Source organism: Macrobrachium rosenbergii, chromosome 3 (assembly GCF_040412425.1).
Source record: "Macrobrachium rosenbergii isolate ZJJX-2024 chromosome 3, ASM4041242v1, whole genome shotgun sequence".
Lineage (NCBI taxonomy): Eukaryota > Metazoa > Arthropoda > Malacostraca > Decapoda > Palaemonidae > Macrobrachium > Macrobrachium rosenbergii.
Genome location: NC_089743.1, coordinates 30028704 through 30055529, shown reverse-complemented (window position 1 = coordinate 30055529; position 26826 = coordinate 30028704). Strand labels below are relative to the sequence as shown.

The 26826-nt window shown below is 36.1% G+C and overlaps 1 protein-coding gene across 50 annotated transcripts in view; it reads left to right on the top strand.

The window, feature by feature from the left end:
- LOC136853629 (E3 ubiquitin-protein ligase lubel-like) overlaps positions 1-26826 on the top strand; it is a 238984-nt gene that overhangs the window by 31655 nt on the left and 180503 nt on the right. For 31 of the 50 annotated variants that reach the window (XM_067129752.1, XM_067129788.1, XM_067129762.1 and 28 more), the window contains exons 1-2: positions 10693-10975; positions 24097-24172. In XM_067129752.1, the coding sequence (XP_066985853.1) occupies positions 10868-10975; positions 24097-24172 (184 nt within the window). In that variant the 5' untranslated portion in view covers positions 10693-10867. Of the gene's footprint in view, positions 1-8940; positions 9045-10377; positions 10976-24096; positions 24173-26826 lie in introns of those variants that run through there. The other 19 variants (XM_067129690.1, XM_067129743.1, XM_067129721.1 and 16 more) reach the window with 6 other exon arrangements.

Genomic DNA, 26826 nt, shown 5'->3' with positions numbered 1-26826 from the left:
TTAAAACATTGTTAGCATCGGTTGACATCTGTAGGAAGGGCAGAGGACAGAAACGTCAACCTCAAAATAACAAATGAAATGCGGCCTCTCTCTCTCTCTCTCTCTCTCTCTCTCTCTCTCTCTCTCTCTCTCTCTCTCTCTCTCTCTCTCTCTCTCTCTCTCTCATGTGCTGTTTTGGTCACTGTTCCTTTGGACCCAAGTTGAAAATTTCTTCTCTCAGGTGACCTTGTAACATCCGTGTCTTTCCTTCTACAAGCTGTGGGGGTTTCCTGATTCATTTACTTCTGTATTCTTTCATATTAGACAGGTTTGATCCCTCCTTTGTGGTTGAACCACCTTTCCTACCTACCTCTTTTCGCGGGGTCTAGGGTAGTAAAGGGCTAATGATTCCTTTTCCCATTAGCTTTTGAGCTGAATATCTATCTATCTATCTGTATATATATCTACACACACACACACATATATATATATATATATATATATATATATATATATATATATATATATATATATATATATATATATATATATATATATATATATATATATATATATATATATATATATGAACGTGTATAATTTCATGATGCAACCATACAGCAGGAATGAGATGAGGTGAAAGAAGCTTTAATAAAGGAAAAAGGGAGATTATTCGAGGCGCATACCAGAAGGGAAGATTATGTGCATTGGGTAGTCAAGGAGAAAGGGAGAGAAAAAATGAAGGCAAGTAATTAACATAGAAAGGAAAATAAAAGTGCGTTCTGAAGGGAAGTAAATACTGAGAGAAAGGTTGATGAACAAAAGGATCCCGGAAAAATTATGCGATTGGAGAGATGATGTGTGAAGTAAATGCGGTCCCCGGTTGATGGAGTGAATATTTTGAGGGCTGGTTGAGTGTGGGCAAGAGAAAATAGGAAGAATTGACTGATGCAAGAGAGGGGAAGGTTTAATGTAAGACAGAAATTTTTATAAAAGTGGCTGCTGACGATGTAAGGGAGGCAGTCGTAGGTCTGAAGAAGGGAAAGACACCATAAGTTGTGGGATTGTAAGTGAGATGCTGAGCCATAGTGGTGATACTTTCACTGAATGGATGACCATGGTTTGAATGAATATCTGGATGACAGAAAGGTTGTGAATCATTGGGTGAGATGAATAATTGTCCTTTTGCATGAAGGTAAAGATGATAGAGGCAACTCTAAGAATGACATTCCATAGTATGCCAGGGATAATGTTGGTAAGATTTTGTTTGAGAAACTCAGCTAATATCAGAAGGACTGATAGGGGATGAACATTGGAGTTTATAGAAGAGGGTGTGGGTAAAAAAATTTTTTTTTGTTTTAAAGTCATGTGAGAAGTTTGAAAATTTAGGGAAAATTTGGGCATGGCATACACGGACCTAGGAAAAAGCTGAAGTTAGAAGCGTTAGAGAGGCCTTGTGAAAATTATTGAGAATGTTTGTTGTAAATGGGTTATTGTTAGTGAATAAAATTTTTGACGGTGGAAATGAATCGTGTGTTAGAATATGTAGGAGGGGAGAGCGACCGGTCTTGTTTGAAAGTGATCTAAGACAATGTTGTGTTAAGTCCTTGGGGGGCTGTTCAGTATCCTCGTGGGCGGAGTAATGGAAGAAGTCAGAAAAGAGCAGCAGATGTGGGTGAAAGGAATGAGATATTGAGTCGTGAATGGGGTATGGAATGGTTGAAGAAATTGTTGAGCAAACTCCTTTATGGAAGTGAAGTGTAGATGCAAATGGAAGGGATTTGAAGTTACATAGATGAACTGTTTGTATAGTATATTCAGTGTATAAAGAATAGGGTGATAGATAGGAAGAAACATTGGTTAGCTGAGGTGGAACGATATATTTGAATATTTTGAGGTGGACTGGTCATGTAGAAGGAATGGAAGATGATAGGTTGTGAAAAGAGTTTATGGTTCAGAAGTGCTGAGAGGGAGGGAAGAAAGGAAAGCCTGGAACGGATCGGGTAGATAGTGAGAAAGAGGTATAGGAGAAGAAAGGCCTTAATATCCAGGAAAAAAAATAAGTATACCTTAGTTTAACCAGACCACTGAGCTGATTAACAGCTCTCCTAGGGCTGGCCCGAAGGATTAGACTTATTTTACGTGGCTAAGAACCAATTGGTTACCTAGCGACGGGACCTACAGCTTATTGTGGAATCCGAACCACATTATAGCGAGAAATTAATTTCTATCACCAGAAATAAATTCCTCTAATTCTTCATTGGCCGGTCGGAGAATCGAACGCGGGCCAGCAGAGTGCTAGCCGAGTACGATATCGACCCGTCCAGTGAGGAACTTTTAATATCCAGGAATCATGAGAACGCATGCACTAGTGCAGTGATTCTTAAACTGGGGGGCGCGCCCCACTAGTGGGACGCCAGAAGCTTCCAAGGGGGGCGTAAGCAAAGCAGAGTTGCCAGATGGTGCCTAATATTTTTTTTTAATTTGTGATGTTAATTACAAAATTGCCAAAAACGTTATCACTGCTTCCATATATTTTCTAATTATTATCTCAAAACATGCCAAGAATTCAAAATATAAGTCAATTATAATTTCAAATCTTGTTTATGAATTGTCTTTTATTGTTATGATAATTATAATAGCATACAAATAGACAACATATTGTTTATAGATTATAGTTGGCAAAAATTTCAGTGGTAGGGGGGCGTGGGGTCTATACATAATGCAGAGGGGGGGCGCAAGGCAAAATAGTTTAAGGACCACTGCACTACTGAATGATGCAGTTTTTGTTGAGGCTTTTGACGTGCTACTGGAGAACCTTCTATGTTGGCGCTTGAAGTGGTTAATGATGGACAAGTTTTCTGCATGGTTGGTTCATCCACAATTTAGCAGTTGAGATAAGAATGCGGCAGTGGCTGTTGTGTCGTTTGTTTTTTCTTGATGTCATTCCCTTTCATGGGAAATGGCTGAATGTTCACAAAAATGAACAGCATATTTTACTTACACCTTTGCGTATATATATATATATATATATATATATATATATATATATATATATATATATATATATATATATATATATATATATATATGAGGGTTGTCTCCAGAAGGTTGTTAGCCTTGTGGTTCTGAGCAAGTATTTCTTTATGAGGCTGCGGGCTTGTTGGATTTTCAAGAGGCTTATGTGCCGATAGCGTTTGTCATATTTTTGTGGTTGCCAATACAAGTTTGTGTGCTTGAGTATGTGTGTATGTGTTGTGATGGTAAATGAAGTGGTGAAATTTAGAACTTTGGTGGACAATCGGAGGCAAGCCAGAGGTACAGAGTTTCATTGGGTTTGAATTTGAAGCTAGGGTTGTGTGTTCGTAACTCTCCGAAAGGTGAAATAAGACGAGATCTGTGAAATGGTAAATCTGTTGGTCGTAAAATGTATTCATTTCCTTTTAACGGGAAATGTGGTGCAATTTAATCAGAAAAAAGTGTCACGCAAAGGAGGGGTCAGGCAAGAGATTCCTGAGTTGGGTACGAACCATAAAGTTCTCGTTATGGTTACGCTAGTACCCGAGAGGCAGCAGGAGACTTGCCAAAAATTGCTCTCTCTCTCTCTCTCTCTCTCTCTCTCTCTCTCTCTCTCTCTCTCTCTCAGACATACAGTTACTTAAATGCATTTACGTACTTTGTTTTGCCTTCCATATTTAGTGATGAAATTATATGTGTGTATATATATATATATATATATATATATTTATTTTATATATCTGTATAGGCTATGTATTATACAGTATACATTATTATATATATATATATATATATATATATATATATATATATATATATATATATATATATATATATATATTACACACATGAGATTAAACTGATTCAATAAATAAATTAATAATGCTATATATATATATATATATATATATATATATATATATATATATATATATATACATATATATATATATATATGTTTGTATGTATAGCATTCCATGATTTTGGTACATTTACTATTCTAGTTATAATGTGGTCTGTGTAATAGTAATAATTGTTGAAATATTGTATGTAGTGTAATGTCAGATCTCTAAAGAGTTAGTGATTTAGATAACTTAACAGCGTAATTTATAATTAATAATACGTTTTAATAATAACGTAGTATGTGATCACGCATTTTGTCTCCTAGCAGCATGCGTTCTGTACTCGTGATTTTGTATGTCGTGTTTTGATTCAGTTGTCATCGTGAAAGATAACACATTAACAAGCGAGGGAATGGCAATCGAGTCATATAAGGTTTTGTCTCATACGAGAAAGAGACGAATGATTTTGCAGTCTTTCATGTATTGTTCTGAAAACCAACTTTGGTTCTTCGTCTTGTTTGGAAAGCGTGCCATATGTGGCTAGCCAGCTGCCGTCTGTTTTGAACATGTTGAGATTTCGTTAAGAGCTTTGTCCCATACGATTTTCTTCTCGAGTCATGTATGCCTTTTTGAGAGTAAATGCACATGTCTCGATCCATTTCGTCGTGTTTTGTAAGATTGCACTGCTCTGATCACATGTTCTAGCTCGTTAGTTTTGGCCCCAAAACGTTTTGCTCAAGAAGTAATGTCATTTGATTGTTTCATTTCTTACTGGAATCCTAAAGTTTGTTCATTTTGATTTTAGAGACTGTTCATGTGGTTCCCTCTCTGTCTCTCTCTCTCTCTCTCTTCTTCAAAAGAGAGAAATTATTAACGTAAAATATTTGTGTTGTCACTGGTATTAATTTTAGCTTTTTAGATCTGAATGTAGGAAAAGTGTGTAATGGCACCTATCAGAAGTGCATTTTGTGAATCTCAAGCAGCTGCATTTCGAGTAGATTTTGCAAAAGTTTTCACAAGCTTGTGTAAGGTAATTGTACTTATTATTACTATGGTATAATAAGGTATATTGAGAGCATTTTTGCCTTAGTGAAATTATTATTGGTAAATATTTTGTGTATTTTTTGTGTGTTCTTGTGTTTGCAATCTTTAATTTTTCACATTTTATATATTGGTGATTTAACATTTATTTACTTATAATTTTAAATATTTCTTGATAATTTAACAGTGCATACTTGATTTAATATTCATTTACTAAGATTTTCTTTTCAAATCTTGAGTAATTCTTAATGGTTTAAATTTTAATTGATTGATTTAAGTTCTTAATAGATTAACCTTTGTAATTTAACTCAAGAGCTAATTAAATTTTGTGTTGTTTTCAAGTAGTAGTAAATTTTTTTCGGATGGTGAATTCTAGTTATAAATTTTGAATTTAAGAAATAAATAAAATTTTTAAAAAACAGTGTTTCATTTATTGACCACGAGTGAATAGGATTAAATGTGTGTATAAGGCAGAGTGATAAACATGTTTTGTTCCTTTAGTTTTGCTGAAGTGAATCAAGACCAGGGAAACAATTAAAGTTGTTTGATGGAGTGATGCACTTTTGCTCTCGTATATTTCTTGTTTAATTGTTGATACCTCACACTTGTTTTGATAAACTTAGTTTGATTTTTCACACGATTAATAAGTTTTTTAAGGGATCACTGTTACCTTTAGAGTCCTCAGTCGTAACTTTTATTGTTATGAGAGTTCAGGTGTCTGGCTGAAGTGAGGTAAAATTTAGAATTCTGTGACTAGTTGTGTAATAACCAGGTACTTGAACACTTCGTGACAATATATATATATATATATATATATATATATATATATATATATATATATATATATATATATATATATATATATATATAGCCAGAGCCAGAAGCAAATTATAAAAGACATCAGTAAGTAGCGCTTTCGTTTATTTAAAGGAACAGTAAACAGTGCAAGGCAGCGAATGCGATGGGTACTGATGAATTTATTATGCCGTCCTTTCTCTTTCAATTCATTTAGTCATGTGCTCTTTGCGACGTTATAGCATATATATATATATATATATATATATATATATATATATATATATATATATATATACTGTATATGTGTGTGTATATACGTGTATATATATATATATATATATATATATATATATATATATATATATATATATATATATATATATATGTGAGTTTTATCGATTGATTCATTAATTTGATAAATTTAATCTAATGTCACTTCACGTCGGAGATTCAGTGATGCACTTTTTTTACTTAAATATTCGGTAGGCGGAATACCGAAATGAATTAATCTCTTTTTCTACTCAGTGTCGAGTTTTTGTTAAACCAGATCGTCTTTTGAAACGTCATCTGTGTATGGAGTAAAATTCTTTTCACGCTGTATTAAAGATGCGATGCATTTTAATCCTCGTTTAGTGTAATATTTTGGAAAGTTGAAAGGCTCTTATATTTGTAAAATCAAGTTTTATGGTATTTAATGGCTGTGGCTGCGCTTTGGAGTAATCTGAGCTTATGTGACTAGCTCGGTCTGCCTGTCTGATTACGCACATGTGAACTTTCCGCTCTGAGTTATGTCCCTCATCATCACCATAATCGCCCCTGATGCCACGTGACGTAAAATACCCCTGTGAAATTCCACCCCTTATGTCTTTCCTGTTCTGTACACCTCAAATCTCCACTCATCTCCAGTCTCCCTTCAAATAGGTCTCATAATTCTCTTTTGGTGACCACAGGAGCCCAGCCCACGCTGTCTAGTACCATTCTCCTTGGGGTTGTGCGAAGGACATGTCCAAGCCATCTCTATCTCCCTTTTATCATCAGCTCATCCATATATGGCTGTTTTTTCATTTCCTTACTTTACCATTTCTAACTGTGTCCTGCTGTCTGACCCTCAATGGTCATCCGAAAACTTCGTTTCCAAGTCGACTGTCTCGTAAGATATACTAGTTTCATCGTCATGCCGTTAAACTTGTCCGTATAGCAATACAAATCTTACTAGACTTATGTTTAATCTTTTTTCATTCCGTTTAATTTCCAAAACCTTTTCAGCCTGCCCATTGTCGGATTTACCTTTTTCACTATTTCAATAATTTCAGCATGAGAGAATCCCCATTGATTCTGCTATAGATAGGTACCATTTAGAAAAGGTTTTCAAAGCCAGGCATATGGGAGTACTAAGAATATAAGAAAATTGGGATGTAAGAACCTTAAATCAGGTTTCAAAGATGAAACGGGAAGAAAATAAATTCAAGAGACATGGATTGGACTGCTTAGCTATTTATCCAAGTACACTAAAGGAAAACCAGTTCCTTGTAGCGTGCAGTTCCTAGCTGACAAAGGCCAGTGACCCCTGCCGTTGCCCATTGGTTTTTAACCAAGGTTATCCACCAGGTATCCAAAGTGTAAGCCAAGAAAACAAAGCACTCAACGCTTCAACCTGTCCATCATCCCGTTGCCGATGATTCCTGGTGCTACTTCTGAGCAAGGCCACAATGCATGGTTGTGGATCTAGCATTCACCTGAAGAGATGTCAGCCTACAAGGCAGCAGTTGCTCGCACTCTAAGCTCGGGGCCCTAGCCCAGGTACTACCAACTGAAGCTGTCCCAGCTGGACCTGATGCTCACTAAGGAGCAGAGACGGAGCTCTCTGAATACATATCTTTCTAAACAGTTCTAGTGTAGGGATAAAATATTTAGATTTTTATCACTCTGTGAAATCAGATGTAATGGTTTTCCTTTCATCTTTTACACTTCTCTCAGTTAAGCAGGGGGAAGCACATCTGATGTCTGTTACTGAAAATAGCAGACGACTTTCCGTATTTTTTTTGTTTTGAAGTTCCAATTATGCAGAGCGGGAAAGTTTTTTTTCCCCAAGCCTTTCCTTATGTTTATTGGACGCCTTCTTTTTGCTCGTGTCGTAATATTATTAATGATTTATTAATGAAAATAAAAGGTTGTTCATGAAATACTGAAAATATGCTGTTGGTGTTTCCACTGTAACAGTGAAATGTATCTTTTGGGTCCATCTCTGTCAAAGGAGGCCTTTGTGTTATGATATCATGGTTCATTTTGAAGATATTGATCATCTTTCTTTTGGACTGAAGGAAATCTCAGCAATTTAATCTCCTTTATTTGAATTCCCGTCATTTTCAGTGACTCACATCCAAGAAAAATTCATTACTAAGTAATGTTTGATCATTCATTTGACTTAAATATATCTTGGCGAGTTTTATTCGAATTCTAAAAAGGAATATGAAAGATATGAAAATAATATAAACTAATTCAAAACGCTTGTCGGGAACTTTTTAATGAAGTAAGGTGTGCCATCTTAAGAATCGGAATAATGTTACCTGTTTGCCTCACTTTTCTTAAAGACTTAACTAAATGTTTCTGTAGAACATTTTCCATTCCAGACAGAAAGGTTAGGTTTTATTTAAAAGTTATGTATTAGCGCTTTCTGTAAAACTTGCAGTAATGTTAATCTTAGGTGTGTGATTCAGGTGGCTGGGAAACGAGTAGGCTCGACCCAAGGCTATGTAGAAATTAAATGGAAATGAAGAAAAACAATTAAATGCTTGTGGACTTTGTACTTAAGGAGTTGAAGCTTACGGTCGTGACATTACTGGTTTATGAATGTCAGACATAAAGCGTACTTATGCTTACACTAGGGTGAAACTCGAAGGAATATCGAAGTCATATGCCACCTCTCGTCGACTTTTCAAAACAAGATGATAAAACGAAACAAAAAAAAACAATGAGTTAGAGGTTAAAAAGTAAGGAAAAGAAATAAGGGTGTTTTTAACTGCAGGTGAGTCACCGCCTCTCATGAAGAGAGAAACGACCCCGAAGCCTCGGGATACCAATGACAAGTGCCCAAGACATCCTCCGAGCCCAAACATCATCGCAGGTTTCAGCGGCGTCGGAGCCTTGGCATGCAGCTCTGCTGAGGTCCCGGTGTTTTTGTTTTCCTCAGCCCTCGAAAATGAGCTAGAGAAAGAAAACCGTGACTTTGTCGCCAGCAGGTAAAAGCGAAAGCGAACAGCACAGCAGGTATTAAAACTCCCTCTCCCGCAGTCTGCTGGTTTCGACGGTGCCCAACGATTGTGTGCGCTCGAGTTCAGTTTTCACGGTTCATTTTTGTGAAAGTGGGTGTGTCTTGGTCGTCTCTCGTTATATGTGCGAAATTTCGATAAGCCGAACTTGGCGAAGGGGTCTCTGAGTAAAAATTGACGCAGATTTTTTTTTTTTATTTGGCCTCCTACGTAACCATTACCTAACGTCCTAATTTCACGGCTTTCTCCCTGTTAATGGTTTCCGCATATTGGCTGTCTGGCTTTATGGTGATTAATGGCCTAGCATTACTATGGTGGTTGCTGTCCTTAAAGTAACTTTTTGATTTCTATATTAGTTCTTGGCAGTCGGCAAGGCGGATCCATATGAAGGTTGACAACAGCCGTGACTCATCCAAGTCCTTTATTGGCTTTGTGTCATATGACTTTGGGTAGATGTTGAAAACCCTTCGGACTTCGTGGTTAAGCAGAGCCTCCTTGGATAGTCGTCAATATCGCGCTGACGTATGCGATAGCCAATAGATCTTACATTGACCAGTGACTGTGGTTAGTTATCATCACCTTTCTGCCTTATGGAGTAATCACTTGTTTGCTAGCACTTACGACACTTAGGTGAATCAGTGAAATTTCGGTCAGCTGCTGACATCCTTACGCCTCATATGATAGCAGCGACTCGTTTCGTAGTTAAAATTATTCTGACATAGGATAATCAGTGGATGATAGGATAATCATTAGTTAGTTATCAACATGCTTGTCTTTTCATCGGTTCATCGCCTTCGTGGTTCATAGGTTAACCAGTGATTTAATGGGGTCATTTGCCAACATCACTTGAATTCTTAGATTAAGTGGTAACATAATCGTTAACTGTTAACACCACCTGGAGAGCTACATCACTGCTGACAAACTTTGTGAGAGGAACTACCTTATACGAGCTCATTACTTTGTTGGAAATGACTAATTAGAGCCAAGGTCTTGTTAACGCATGTGTTGGTAGGCAAGTTCACTTGGTAACTCGGGTTGTAAGTAAAAGTAGACGTCAGTTTACCTTATAATTGAGCTAGGGTGACATAAGTTTGATGATTTATTAAATAAGAACTAGGCATTTAGCTTTTCGGTTGATTGGCATAGGACATCTGACTTGGTTAGTTTGTTTTCACGAGTAGTAGTAGAATAGCCAGCTCAGGTCATCAAGACATGTCAACATGGCTGCTGACTGGCTATCCTGATTATTTAAGGAGTCTGACATTTTTTGTTTAATTTTGGGTATATATTTTTTTAGGCTTTAATAAGCCTAGTCAGCGCACAAGTTTTATACTAGTTACCAGAGACTAAGTTTTTTGTATGAAATTGGTACATTATCTAGTAATAAAAGAAAAACGAGAATGCTCGTCGACTTTTATCACATTCTCTAGTCTTTAGGATTACCTTGGTGTGTGGTTCCAATGAAAATACCCAGACTTACGCGGATATTGTGATATAAAAGAGTGTCATAAAAGTTAACGTTCTCCCAGAATTGAAAGTTTTGTTCTTTGTCTGGGACTTCGTTACTGATGATAACTAACAGAAGTTATACCATTGTCGAACATAATGATCAGTAGAACACTGCGAAAAACTGAAAATAGGAGTTTTGAGAAATGAACTTAATTTATTCAAGTTGTGGTAAGATCAGTAAGTCCACTTTCAGAAACAACTTCGTGAACTGTGATAATAGTATTACACTGCTGCAGAGGCAATGAGCCACACCAGACAAGGTACTCCTCCGAGAGGGAGGCTGTTTAACTCCTGAACTGACTGAATCGACCATATCTCTATCTCCTATTGGCCTCAACTTGAGATACTAGACGATAAAACGGAATAGTGATTTCATCAGTAGGTACCAGTGGTTTTACGAGAGGAAAAACAATGGTGGGGAAGGACGGCGTTACCAAGCCTCCAAGGACGAAGTCCTACGGCAAAGAGAAGCTTTATTCGATCATTAAAATCAAGAAAAAGCCGCCGCCACCGCCAAAGGTAAGTACCTGCGGGAAGCCTCTTAGTCCCTGAGGGCTTTTGTTTTTCTCTGACTTGAAACGATCGTCGGATTTGCGACCCTTTTGTCACCGCTGTGGGCCTTTAGCTTTGCGTTGTATTGATATGCTGTGGTTTTTATGATACAACTTACATAGTTATATTTCTCTCTCTCTCTCTCTCTCTCTCTCTCTCTCTCTCTCTCTCTCTCATTGTCACAGATGATGCCTTTGAATTCATGTGCCATCCTTGTGAAGAATAAGGTCGGAACGTAAACACATTTTAATTTCTGCACCAGAGGAGAGCTTAGTCTTCACTCGCTTCGAAGAATAAGAATGTTTGTCATTTACTTAGTAGTCTTTTTTCGTTATAGAGCAAGCTTCATCTTGGTTTTTTCGTTAAAAGGGAAGCTTCATCTTGCTATTTGCGTTATAGAGCAAACCTCATCTTTGTTTTATCGTTATAAAGGAAGCTTCATCATGCTATTTGCGTTATATATCAAGTTCATCTTGTTTTTTTTTTTGTTATAAGGGAAGCTTCATCTTGATATTTGCGTTATAGAGCAAGCCATATCTTGGTTTTATCGTTATAAGGGAAGCTTCATGTTGCTATTTGCGTTATAGAGCAACTTCATCTTGGTTTTTTCGTTATAAGGGAACCTTCATCTTGATATTTACGTTATAGAGCAAGCCTTATCTTGGTTTTATCGTTATAAGGGAAGCTTCATCATCATGCTTTTTTCATGAAAAGGAAAGCTTCATCATGCTATTTGCGTTATAGAGCAAGCTTCATCTTGGTTTTATCGTTATAAAGGAAGCTTCATCTTGCTATTTGCGTTATAGAGTAAGCTTCATCTTGTTTTTTTCGTTAAAAGGGAAGCTTCATCTTGCTATTTGCGTTATAGAGCAAGTTCATCTTGGTTTTTTGTTATAAGGGAAGCTTCATCTTGCTTTTCCCGTTGTAAAGGAAACTTCATCTTGGTGGAAAATATGAAAATTATGGCTCGTTGTTATCATCCCCAAAGAATATGCATAACGTTTCTTGGTAGGATAATGAAATCTACAATATTCTTTGCTCTCAATGCCAGTTTGATTGCTCGGAAACTGAATATGTGTATGGTTATTTTATAGAACAAAATTGACATGATCTTCAGTAGAACGATACTTAAATGAAAATATTATAGATATTTGCCTTGGCAATTTTCTTTAGTTTAGTTTAGTTTAGTTTGTTGTTTAGTTTATTATACAAAATTTGTGTGCAACAGCTACATCATACATACATACGCACACACAGTATAATATATATTATATATATATATATATATATATATATATATATATATATATATATATATATATATAAGTGTTTAATATATATATATATATATATAATATATATATATATATATATATTTATATATATATATATATATATATATATATATGTATATATATATATATATATATATATATATATATATATATATATATATATATATATATATATATATAACCAGAAGGCTTAGGAGAAGACAGCATGAAACATAATTCACTTTATTCTTACTCCGACGTTTCGAGACCTATGTCTCATCATCCAGGCTAAAATGAAAGATAAAGATCTTATAAACAATACAGCATAACAAATTACTTTTTGTTGAAATTCAAAACATATTGAATAAAGCAAAAGTACAAAATACCCATAATAATCAACTAAAGAATGTAGGCATCTTTAAACCTAAATTTACAGGCAAAGGGAATAAAGTGGTGTTCAGTTTCTTTGATTACGACTTAACTAAGGAGGAATTTCTTTTATCTTTTGGGTTGGATATCTGTTTACCTATAATTATGAACCCTCGTACTATGAATATTACCTGCCTTTTGATGTGCTTTTTTCCAAACTAAAGAACCTGCCTTTAAATTAAAATAAACCGAACTATCTGCTTTTGCCCACACAAATTATAGCAAACTGAAAACTAGATGGACTCCTTTCTTTAATAAAGAAGATTTAAGCACACTTCGTAAATTGAGTGAAAAGGAAAACCTGATTTTTTCAAAACCAGATAAAGGTAAAGGAACCGTTATTCTAAACAGGGCCGATTACATTCATAAGATGCAAAATATTCTATCGGATGACTCTAAATTTCGGAAAATTGGCGAAAAAGATTTTAAACTCATTTGTAGAAACGAAGACAAGATCAACCTTTTTTTAAAAGCCCTAAAGGACAAGCATACAATTAATCAGGCTACTTACGACGACCTTTTGCGTCACTGACTCGACTTTTGGTGTCATGTATGGGCTCCCGAAAATACATAAGGTAAATGTTCCTATGAGTCCAATCCTTTCGTCTTACACCACGCCTGGCTATAAAATTGCCAAATATCTGATCCCTTTATTGTAAAGCTCTTTTAATAATGAACTTAGTCTTTCTAATTCCTTAGAATTCAAAAACAGCATTTTGTGTCAGGACTCCTATTTAGTTATGGCTAGCTTTGACATAGAATCTTCATTTACTAATATACCCGTGGAGGAAACAATTGAGTACATTTTAGACACTATTTTTAGTGAAGATGAATGTGTTCACCATGGTTATGGTTTTAACCGTCATGATTTTACGAAGTTACTAGAGTTGGCTGTGCGGGACACTGCCTTTGTTTTTAGTGATGAGGTATATGTGCAAGTTGAGAGTGTGGGCATGGCTAACCCACTGAATTGCACATTCCCTAACATTTTTATGCACAAATTTGAGAGCGAGCTGCTGGACGGTTGTCATTCTTCTTCTGAACCCTTATCCCATCGCCGATATGTGGATGACTTTTGTTCTCTTTAAGGACCATTTGCATTGTGATTCGTTCTTACAATATGCTAATTATTTACATTCCAACATTAAATTTGCATATGAATTGGAAAACAATAACCAACTACCTCTCTTAGATACGATTGTCATCCGTGATGATGACCGTTTTCACACAGATACTTTTCGAAAGGCAACTTTCGCAGGCCTTGGTCTTAACTTTTATAGTTTTTGTTTTTAAATTTTGAATTAAATTCATTGTCTACCCTCCTCCACAGAGCCATGACATTAACTTCAGATTGGAGTCTTTTCCACAAAGAAATCGGAATCCTTTACGATTATTTCAAGTAGAATTATCCTCCTAATCTCTTTATGAAATATGTCAGGAAAACGCTGGATATTTCATTTCATCCTCCAGCAGCAATACATTTGGCCAATAAACTCAAGTTCTGTATACGATTTCTTTATATGCATGACGCCTCTTTCTTACCTCACTTAAGGAGAATTTTAATTAATTGTTTTCCAGCTGTTGATGTCAAGTTTGTCTTAATGAAACCTAGGACTATCGGTAGTATGATGCGTCATAAAGAGGGGTTACCTCCCTTAATGCAATCCGGCGTTGTCTATATTTATACTTGCTGCCGATGCAATAGGCGGACTTATGTTGGCAACACGCGCCGCCTGCTTAAGGTGAGATGTGATGCACATATGGGCATTAGTGTCCGTACCGGGTGTAAACTATCCAACCCAGAACTATCTAAATTAGGAATCGTGAAATTTTGCAAAAATGATATAAATTATAAGGATTTCAAGATATTATCAAGTCCATATGAACACCACCTTCCAACATTAGAATCTCTAGATATAAAGAAACTAGTTCCCACCTTAAACAACCACTCTTCATCTGTTCCCTTGCACATAGCTTGAACCACGTCCTTGTTTACTTTCGCTACATCTTCCATACAGCAACTGAACTCCGTTGAGACAAGGTATCGTTTTAACTACTCTTAACCTTAATTGTGTGTGTTTTTTTTTGTAGGGTAATTCTTATTTCAATGTTGTATCTTGCTTTGTTTTGCTTTATTCAACGTGTTTTGCGTGTCAACAAAAAATAATTTTTTATGCTGTGTTGTTCATCAATTTTTTTATCTTTCATTTTAGCCTGAATGATTTAACATTGGTCTCGAAACGTCGCAGTAAGAATAAAGTGAATTATGTTTCATGCTGTCTTCTACGCCTTCCGATTTTGTACTGCTGTGGAATAGTCTTACCGTCATGTTGAATTATATATATATATATATATAATTTATATATTACATCCCAGAGAGAGAGAGAGAGAGAGAGAGAGAGAGAGAGAGAGAGAGAGAGAGAGAGAGAGAGAGCGAGCATGAAGCACCGAGACGAAGACCTTGACCGAGACTCTTCAGTAAGCTGCCCAACATATTGAAGTACAACACTTGGAGATGTTCAAGAAGAAAGGAAAGTCATGCCCATTAAAAACATTTAGGAATTCGAGGAAAAAGTTGTTCAAGAAGAGAATAAGCTACATTCGACAAAGAGAAATGTTACCGTCGTGGACTTATTACGGTCGTTATTTAAAGTACTTTGGCTTGGGGTGAAGATATGATTTTTTTTTTTTTTTTTGTTAACGTTGCCTAAAATTTTAGTTGCCATTTGGGATGTTCCGGAACTGGCTCCGGTGCAAAAAAAAAAAAAAAAAAAGGTGAAAAACTACTTATACTGACGAGGTTCCTAACTACTTTTGCTTTCCATCGGACTCCGTGAATGACCTAAAAAGCTTGCTCAGAAGTTTGATTTCCTATGATGGTGAGGAAAGTTTTCGAGTACGAAAACATAATTGTGTACCAGATTCGTTGCTTCCTGATGACATGTAAACTAAGAAATTTCCTTTGTAAAGTCTTATTTGCGCACTTTCATAAGAGCTGTGAGGAAATGCGCTGGTAAGAGATGGTTGTCCAAAAATCTCGAAGATGAAGTAAGCAATTATACTCAGTGTTTCATTTTCCCTGTGCTACATCTCCATATTTACAGCTTATGTATATATATATATATATATATATATATATATATATATATATATATATATATATATATATATATTTACACATATAATATGTATGTGTTTGTGTTGAGAGAGTAAAATATGCCTTAGTGTTAGGATATGTAGATGGGAACGAGGCTAATTTGGTGTAAAAATTAATCTGAGAGACGGTGTGTTATGTTTCCTCAGTTGTTTAAGATACTCACGGAAGGAATGATGCGATAAGTCAAGAAAAAGTAAATTAGACCTATGTGCAATATTGTGAGATAAGAAAATGAATCGAGTGTGGAGATATGTTTTTGGCAGGCTTTGGCATCAGTTGCTGTCTTCAGCTTTATTTCATACGGTTCTGTACATGTGCTGTTTATCGTTCGTGCGTCTACGGCAGTAGTAGACCTTTATTGCAGTATGGGTCTGTCACATTCATTCATTTTCACATGCAAATGGCTTTGTATAAATATTAGGGACATTATTTCTTCCTGATCCGTTTACATATCGATACAGTTGATTTTTGAGTTGTCTTGTTTCTGGAGATTTTAGGTGGTTTATGTACATACATGCATGCATACATACATACATACATACATACATACATACATACATACGTTCATATAACACGAATATATATATATATATATATATATATATATATATATATATATATATATATATATATATATATATGAATGAAATTTTATCACATCATTGTGATTCATATACAAGCATTAAGCTACAAACGTCCTTTAATATCAATTCGCTCTACCTTGGAAATAATATATTTTCATATATGTTACCGAAGGGGAATTTTTTAGTTGATAATAAGTTCGTCGTCCCGTGGGCTCGAACCAGCGAAGGACGGTGATGTGATAAAATTTCATTCACAATATGGCTACGTGCGACAAACGCACTACAAGGTTAGCATGGCAGAGGTGGGTTGATACCGATTCTAAATACAAATACCCGAGTTCGACGGTGATTTGTAGGTGAGGGTCGGTAATAACTTATACCTCACTTGTTGGCTTTGCGGGTTAAGGCGTCACTGTAGTCCTGAGTACTTGTCCTTCGCTGGTTCGAGCCCACGGGACGACGAACTTATTATCAACTAAAAAATTCCCCTTCGGCAACACATATGAAAATATATTTTTCCCGAGGTAGAGCGAATTGGATATTAAAGGACGTTTGTAGCTTAATGCTTGTATATGAATCACGGTGATGTGAGAAAATTTCATTCACAATATGGCTACGTGCGACAAACGCACTACAAGGTTAGCATGGCAGAGGTGGGTTGATACCGATTCTAAATACAAATACCCGAGTTCGACGGTGATTTGTAGGTGAGGGTCGGTAATAACTTATACTCACTTGTTGGCTTTGTGGGTTAAGGCGTCACTGTAGTCCTGAGTTCTTGTCCTTCGCTGGTTCGAGCCCACGGGACGACGAACTTCTTATCAACTAAAAAATTCCCCTTCGGCAACACATATGAAAATATATTTTTCCCGAGGTAGAGCGAATTGGATATTAAAGGACGTTTGTAGCTTAATGCTTGTATATGAATCACGGTGATGTGAGAAAATTTCATTCATAATATGGCTACGTGCGACAAACGCACTACAAGGTTAGCATGGCAGAGGTGGGTTGATACCGATTCTAAATACAAATACCTGAGTTCGACGGTGATTTGTAGGTGAGGGTCGTTAATAACTTATACTCACTTGTTGGCTTTGTGGGTTAAGGCGTCACTGTAGTCCTGAGTTCTTGTCCTTCGCTGGTTCGAGCCCACGGGACGACGAACTTATTATCAACTTAAAAAGTTCCCCTTCGGTAACATATATGAAAATATATTATTTCCGAGGTAGAGCGAATTGGATATTAAAGGACGTTTGTAGTTTAATGCTTATATATATATATATATATATATATATATATATATATATATATATATATATATATATATATATATATATATATATATATATTATATACATTTATATATATGTATGTATGTATTGTGTATGTGAACATTTATATATGTATGTATGTATTGTGTATGTGTCTCTGTGTCTGTCAATTTTTTTTATATTTATGCATAAATAGTCTGTGTATATGTGTCTGATTGATGAATACGTGTATATGTAGTGGTTGCAGGAGTGTGAATTTCTTTAAACTAACAGTCTGTTCTCATCGTTACCTGGTTTAAATAGAAAGTTTAGGTACTTACTAAGGGATTCAGAGCCAACGAAACACGGTTTTTCGGCAACAACTTTTTACCAACGCATCGAATGAAGGTGAAAGTTGGCAAGTGTATATTTTATAGTCCTGCCTAATTTTTGCAAGTATTATTTAGTACCTAAGTTCGATAATTTTGATATTTATAGAGTAAAATGAAGTCGCCGAAGTCGTAACCGAGAAGATCACAGACAAGGATCCTAAAACAATTCATTACGTAAACGTAATATGACGTCATGAGGCTCCGCCCATCCACCAGGTAGGCGGTGAATGGATATTCTTACAGTCTAGGCAGTCTAGGCTTCAACAAATTCGATAATGGCCAGCAGCATATGGAATTGTCCCCGTGGTTGCATGACTGCATTTGTGCTACAGCTTGCCACTTTGTATACAAGCGAGAAGACCCGTGGCAAGATTCACTATAGCGTGAGTAGGTAATTATTTCTATAGTGGGTAGTAGTCACTCGGTCACCCCAGAAGTGTGGGCAGGAGCTGTTGTTAGACAATCCCGACCTCTTCCTCGAGAGTGACGATGAAGACATTTTGTAAATAAATTATATATAGTGTTAAACGTTTTATTTGTATATCCAAAACATATTTATTAAAACACAATGATTACAACATGTTCCTCATTCAAACTGATTCCAATATATTTTCCTTTCCATGCATATCAATTATAAATCGTGTTACATCTGATTGATATTAAGTAGGTAAATAATAGCTTGCCCTCAAAATCTTGACTCCTGCCTTTACCTTTTATTTGCAGCGAGTATGCTATACGAGCGCTGTTTAGGGTGCTGTATGATATAACTAAAAAAACAAAAAACCAAGAAAAATAGCAATGGGTTACATTAACTGAAATAAAACAATGACGTTGACCTTTACACCTCTAACATGGAGGGAAATGAGGTATCATTGCTTTTCATTTGAATTCTACTTCTAGTGACCGCTCCTGACTTCCTGCAAATAGAAGGCTATAGTGTCGAAACCTGAGGTAAAACAAAACGGATGGTCTTTTTGTATCCCCACCCTGAATAGATGTAGATCTAACAAATGAACAATAGACTGGTTCATTATGTGGATGAATTACATACACTGAATTATTTGTAAAGTAGAAACAATACGAATATCAAGAAAATGGAAGAATTCCAAGCTAACAATTTAGTCCCAACAACTGCTGTGGAAGTTGAGATGAAACCTCCACAAAATAATAATAATAATAATAATAATAATAATAATAATAATAATAATAATAATAATAATAATAATAAAATTGAGAATGCTCGCCTTCATTGATATCCCTGAAACCTAGGATGGGTTCTAATATTAATTAGTGAACATGCCATCGGCAAGTGGTCAGAGCCACAGTGAAGAGACGGTTTCCCCACATGTAAACTTCTCTTCACTGTGGGTGGAACCTCATGACGTCATAGATAACGTCACTATTGTGTTCAAAACCCTTACCTGCGATTTTGATGGCTCTGGCATAGGAAACAATTTTACTCTAAGTACCAGAACTATTGAACTTAGGTACTAAATAATACTTGCAAAAATTAGGTTGCCCAAAAACCGTGTTTCATCAGCTCTGAATCCCTTAGTAGTATTCGCAAAACACCCATAGAAAACATACCATTGTTTCAGGCATTTCCCAAGTGGCTAGTAGAACGTACACAGATGACTCCCAAATGCGGCTGTAAACGGAGCACCTGGTTGTATATTTTTCTCTTGTTGCGGAAAATAATTATTAAGAAATAATTTTACCCACACGTCAGAGTTATATCAGGACGGAAAAATAAATAGCTTTTTTGTTGCAGTTCAAATACAGGGTGCCCAAAGAACTGCCGTCATTTACTGCTTATACACGTGATTGTTGTAATGCAACTTATATCGCAAAACCAAGACGTAAAGTTCTTGTCCGTGATTGTAAACCCTTAGGCAGTCACTCAGGACTAAGAGGACACCTAAGAAACAAGCACCTTGTGTCATTCACGAGCATCACCGCCAGCCGACAACAAGAATACTAGTCAGTTACTAGCGTTATGGAACCCGCTACAGCAAGACGCTTTGTACTATCAAAGAAAAACTCTGTAGCTTGAACACCCAGTTGAGCTGCTTTATTTTTAATTAGTGCAGTACTTTACTAATCGTTTGGCATTCGCTTTTATAGAATTGGCAGCGTTGTTTAATTCTGATTTTTAGTCCTGTATGTTAGTATGTATGCATTTTTGAAATTGTAAAGTTATTTTTGGAAAATGTTACTTTTAACTGCAAAGTCGAATACGAAGGTAACGGTAGTTTTTCTAAGTTATGTATGTAATTTTGCAGAATTTGACTTGTATATCCTTCAGAAATGTTTGGTTGACTTCATTTACACATTCCTCCCACCAATTCTAACAAGAACGGAGGACCACTGGGAAACGGGGCCTTGTGAGTGAGAGAAACGAAACCAAGTGAAATACTTGGCTGCATCCAGTACCCACTCACCTTCCCTAACCTAAGGTGTTGTGTCGGACCTGATCCGGCCTCTAACCTAACCTGACGTAGGTACCTATAAATCATAGAAACTTTATTAGAGGGGAGTCCAACGCCACCCCTCGGCCCGAAAAATCACATTTCACGTTCAGAATCTTTTACTTCAGTAGTAACTTAATGTAACAATGATTTTCTAAGCCTGTATAACTCCATTTCGTCATTCTTTCCAGATATACAGTTTTTTCGGCGCTTTTTACACATTACCAAGACCATAGATACCATAGATACATGCACACTTGGAGACATAGTCAAGCATGGCAGTATCAAGTAAATGAGGCTAAGATAATAGAAAAATAACACAATCTACTGCCTGCCGGACAATATTAAAAGGACCTTGAAAGTATTTGAAAACTTCCTCATTGGTTAATTGTCATTTTTGTAATCGAGAAAAAATAGAGGGCAACACAGGCTATTTTTGCTCCATGTAAACAAAAGTAGTAATTTCTGCATTTCTTTTACTATATGGTTGCTGGTTTTTATTTGTGTCTTGATTATAAGTTGAGAAGCAACCTACGATAAACCTTTTATTATGATAGCATCAGGAAGAAGTTGTATATATTATATATATATATATATATATATATATATATATATATATATATATATATGTATATATATATAATATATAATATATATATAATATATATATAATATATAAATATAAATACATATATATATATATATATATATATATATATATATATATATATATATACATACATACATAATCAATAGAAGGATCCACAGTATTACGGCTTTCTAAACAAGAGTATTACGGTGGATCCTTCTATTGATAGCCGAGAAACACGATACGATGTTTTTATGTTAAACACACACACACACACACACACACACACACACACACACACACACACACACACACACACACACACATATATATATATATATATATATATATATATATATATATATATATAATGTATGGTGTCCCAATACTTTCTTTAAAACGTAACCCCGTTCACAAAACACTTCTACATGGTTGTTTTTTCTGTGTAAACACGCACTGAGTCATCACTCCCTTAAGTTTGAAGGATATTATTTTATGTGGTGTGTTTACCATGTTTCTTGTAAAAGTCCAGTGCAACCATACAGTAGTTTCTTGATTCGACCATGAGAAACATTTCAGTAGAGTTCTTTTCTGAGAAACTTACTGTCGGTTATCTGTGAAAAATATGATATAATGGCTGTATGTAGAATTTTGGGAGACATTGTACTTGAAAGAGTTAATTTCCCTTATGTATGCCAACTATTGGGACCTCGTGTGTGTGTGTGTGTGTGTGTACATACTGTACATATTGTCTAGATGATAAGGACAGAGAAGAGATCTATGAATACTCGGGGAACAGTCATGGTACCACTTAAGCCAGTAAATGTTGGGGTTTAAATTCCCAGTTCAAAGTCTACAGGCAAATACATAAATAGCTACATACAGTTAAAAGAAATCGTTATGGCATGTGGACCATGACACTTTCGGAATCATCTAAGAGTTTACAACTATTTTCCTCCCAAGAATTGTCTTACATAGCTTTCATATGAAAGTAGTCTGCAAATGATGTTTTAAATGTAATGCTAGCTGGTAACCGGTTGCGTGGGAAAAAACGCTGATTTAAAGGAGTGCTGGCAGCTGGCTTGTGTTTATTCTATGTAGGGAATTCTCATTTCTTGTAGTGGGAAGTCCCCGCAAGTAATCTACTATTTCGTCCCCCTTTGCTCAAGGGAGTTGAAGACTCTCCCGAAGATGTCAACGTAATCGATAGAAATAGTCACAGTTGTCGCTAACTTTAAAATCTTTGTGTAGTCACAGAGACGAGAAGAAAAATCTCTTTTGGCAGACTTTGGCATGAGTTGCCATCTTCTTCTTTATTTCTCTTAAGATTTTATGCCTTTATTGTTTATCGATCATGTGCCTACTTTTATTTCTGTTGGTATAATTACGTTTCATGCATTCATTTCCATATTTAAAAGGCTTTGTATAAATTTAAAAGATATAATTTGTTCTGTTCTGTTTTCGTTTGGATATAATTGAGTTGCAAATTGAATTTTTGCATGTATATATTATATATATATATATATATATATATATATATATATATATATATATATATGTGTGTGTGTGTGTGTGTGTGTGTGTGTGTGTGTGTGTGTGTGTGTGTGTGTGTGTGTGTGTGTTCGCGTGTATGTGTAATGAGGATAAAACCTAATGAGAGATTAGATAGAGATGCAAAGTAAAGGGTACTGAGGATGAATGTTATAGGAAATAGTTTGTTGAGAGCGATTCATATTTTTAAAAAAGCGAGGTGTCTTTAAATATGTGGACGCGAGAGCAACTGGTTTGTTGTGGAAGTGGATTTGTGAAAAGTGTGCTGTTTTTCCTTGGACATTTGTTATTTTCATGAAAAAGATAGCATACGTTTGTAGGAAGTTGTGGGATAAGGAAAGGGGTCGGAATTTCAGCACTGAATGGCTGATGTATGCAGCTGATGAAGTTTTGATTGGGTTTACTTAAGAGAAATCGATGACTAGTGGAAGAGTTTGGAAAAGTTAGTTAAATAGAAAGGGTGGAATCCAGTGTGAGCAAAAATAAAGAAAGGTTGAAGGAAAACCAGGAATACTTATTTTGGAAATTGGGAGTTCATGTAACTGATATTAACTGATAATAAAAGGATCATAGCAGAGGTGTTTTAGAATAACTGAAGATTTGGATGAAAATAGAACTGTTTAGAAAGACATAGTTGAAAGGTAGGAGGGAAATGTTGATTCATTCCGTCTTCTTGGTTGTGAAGTGTGGATGTTGAACATAAGGGAAAGAGAAGACACTGAAACTCCTGTATGTGTGAAATAAAAAGAACTAGAAGGGTGAGAAGTGTGGAGGTAGGTAAAAGAGGTGGTTAAAAGGCTCATTTAGGAGAGAACACAAATCATCGTGTTTTGAGATGCCTAGGTCGGGCGGAGAAAGTGTAGGATGATAACTGGTGACGAGAGTGTATAGTTCGGAAGCGTTGGGAGGAGGAAGAGAGGAGGCCGCAGAGGCCCTAGAATATCCACGAAGCAAAGAATGTGGGCAAGATGGAGGTGATAGCGCAGTTTGTGGAGGAGTCTGTTGCGCTGCTGTTGATCCTTATGTGTGCGTATATGAAGTGTCTAATGTTGCGGAAGCTTTTTCTACCATGAGTTCATTCTTGATACAGATTTTGAAGGATGAGTGTGACAATGACAGTTTTGCCGTTATTTCTTAGGAGCCATCATATCTCATGAGATTCACTCTACCTTGGAAAGAACCTGAACGCCAAGGAATTATGTATGATAAGAGAATGTCCTGGCCAGGATTCGAACCTATGCCTTTTGGGTATGAAACAGAAGAGACAGGGACTTGTCAAGGGGAGAGAGAGAGAGAGAGAGAGAGAGAGAGAGAGAGAGAGAGAGAGAGGTTTGCATTTGTGACGGTACTTGTTTTTCTGCCAGACGTTTTTACAAAATCTGTTTTGATTTCAGGTGGGGGGAGACCGGAGAAACAACGAACCGGAATATGAAGAGGTCGGTCCTCCAACTGCTCTCAAGAAGAACCAAGGTGATGATTGTTTTGATTTTATTATAGTGTTAAGGGTGAGCTTGTAAAATGGTACAGCTTAGTAGTTTTCTGTGTGGTATATAAACACTTTAATTTTTGTGGGGTTGGAAGGGTTTCTATTGTTTTGGTCGTGTTATGTACAGTATTTCTTTTTGTAAATGTGGTTTATTTTGAATTTTGGGTTTTCTTTTATATCCTGCCCTTTTTCATACTTACTGGTTTACAGGTTTTGTTTTATATTCTCGGGCGACTCCGTCGAAAAATGCGCCTTTATTGCCACACATCATAAAAGAGTTAATGTTAGCTTATTCCGCAAGCGTGAATTTATCTTGTTTTTAATGTTTTCTCGAAACAGTCTTGGGTGGCAGATTTTTCAGAAATAGTATCACTCCAAAATATTTAACTGAATTCAACACATTTATTATAGTACCTAGCAAGGTCGTACCTAGGTCGCTGAGTCGAAACGTCCCTAAGACTCCTAAGGTCACCCCTTTTCGTATAATTAAAAATTTGATCCAATTTGTATTTAATTTCGGTTTTTTCTTTGCTATCCATTTATTGTTTGCAACCATTCAGAATGAGTATTATCAGCCAGTTCTGTTTCTGATTTTGGCAGTCTCCTCATCTGTTTTACATCATTCACCGCAAGCTTCAGTGAAACCTCGTTCAGTTTATGCATTTTTTGTCTCAGCGTGGATCATTTCTATTTTGTTGGACCATACCTTTTGCAATAGAAACATACTGTGACATGATCCCTGTCTCATAAAGTTAACGTCCCTCCTACTCTAATTTTTCGTATAGTGATTCTTTAGAATTAAATCAATGACAACGAGTTCTCAATATGTGATGATGCATAGCGTTTCTAGGAGCTGTCTTATCGAAAATACTTGAAATCTTATGCTCAGTATTCTCTACATTCTGCAGATGTTCGCTTCTTGCAGCCAGGTTGCTTATAAGGCCTGTCTTTGCCTTTTCACTCCATACATTACGTATAATTTTGGGTGAAAGCGTCTCCACATTTTTGTTTGTTGCCAACGTAGTTACGTTGGCAACACTACAAATTTTATACACAGCATCAGCGCTCTCCCCCTGTCTCAAATTCAAAACTATTTTCTTATCTGTAAATCTGCTGTCAGTAACCTAATTCTTCCGAAGCCCTCAACTTAAGAATGTCTTTCTTTAACGCTCCGTTCATTATCTACTAACTGGTCAGTTAGAGGATTCGTTGTAGCACTTTTCTTTCTGTTCTTGACTACATCAACGCACGAAGAATTCGATGTCTTGGCGATGAGTGCGTCTCCATTCTTGCCGGTGACCTCGTCTTTCACTTCATCCACCTTTTCAGTTGTATAAATCAGTTATTTGCTGTAGAATCCACTCTAAGCTTTTTTTTAAAGATTTTATCTCATACTTTAATTGATATCATAGCACTGTTCAAATTAATAGCCTTTAGCTGACGGCTAACGTTTTTTAAACAAATAGTCATTGTTGTCATTGAAAGTACCAGTACCTTAGGATACCAGTGCATGTGGCCTAAAATGCAGAAAGTCGCCCAGCAATGGGTTACGGTTCCCTTTTTTGCTCCTGTTTATTACCGGGAACAAAACGGTGACATAATCCGTTCTACGCGGATCGTGAGTAATCAAGTGTTCGAGATTATGGTTTGCAATCCCTGTACCCTTTGTTGACGTTTGCAAAAACACTGAGAAAGAACCAGGCTTTCGAATGCGCTTAGTTGTAGCACGTATTAGAGGTTACATATGATTAATACATGGGTGAATGAAGGGAAATTCTGGGATTATACTTGTAGAAACAAAAGGCAATTACAGGAACACATTATTGGGTGACCAAATGATGACCTAGTTAGCACATTGCCTACGGCAGCGACGCGTTTGCTTTGTCGCTGGTCGTCCAGTCAGCGAATTTAAGCAGCTTTGGGTTTGGTCAGTATTTGGATGGGTGATCCCTCAGAAATGACAAATGCCGTTGCCACATAAAGCTCCTAAACATTGGTGTAAACATCGGTGGGTTAGAACGTGAGGTTAGCACCCTCGTTTCTTAACACTTACTGAGTACCGGATGGCAAATACCTTCTGGAGCATCTTTTCTAAGGGGGATCATATATATATATATATATATATATATATATATATATATATATATATATATATATATATATATATATATATATATATATATATATATATATATTCAACAGCCCTGATGATGTAATTAATTTGATAATTACGAAACGTTGGAATAAAGTCAGCTTGTATATCTGTGTCTTCTGCCCTTCATTGATGATTTTATATATATATATATATATGAGTTTGTCGATCTATGCAGATTTTTGAAGAAGAAACATTGGGAGACTTAACTTAGGCAGGGGGAAAGAGTTCCGTATTCTGCAAAAGTCAGACCAGTCCGCGTTGTTGTCGATCTATGCAGATTTTTGAAGAAGAAACATTGGGAGACTTAACTTAGGCAGGGGGAAAGAGTTCCGTATTCTGCAAAAGTCAGACCAGTCCCCACAACGCGCTAATTTGGTTCTTAGGGCGTGAGCTGCACTCAACAGTCGTTCTCATCTGTTGTGTGATTTTCAGTCTCCCAAAACGTCAGCAGATTTTATTCCTTTGTATCATGTTTGGTAGAAG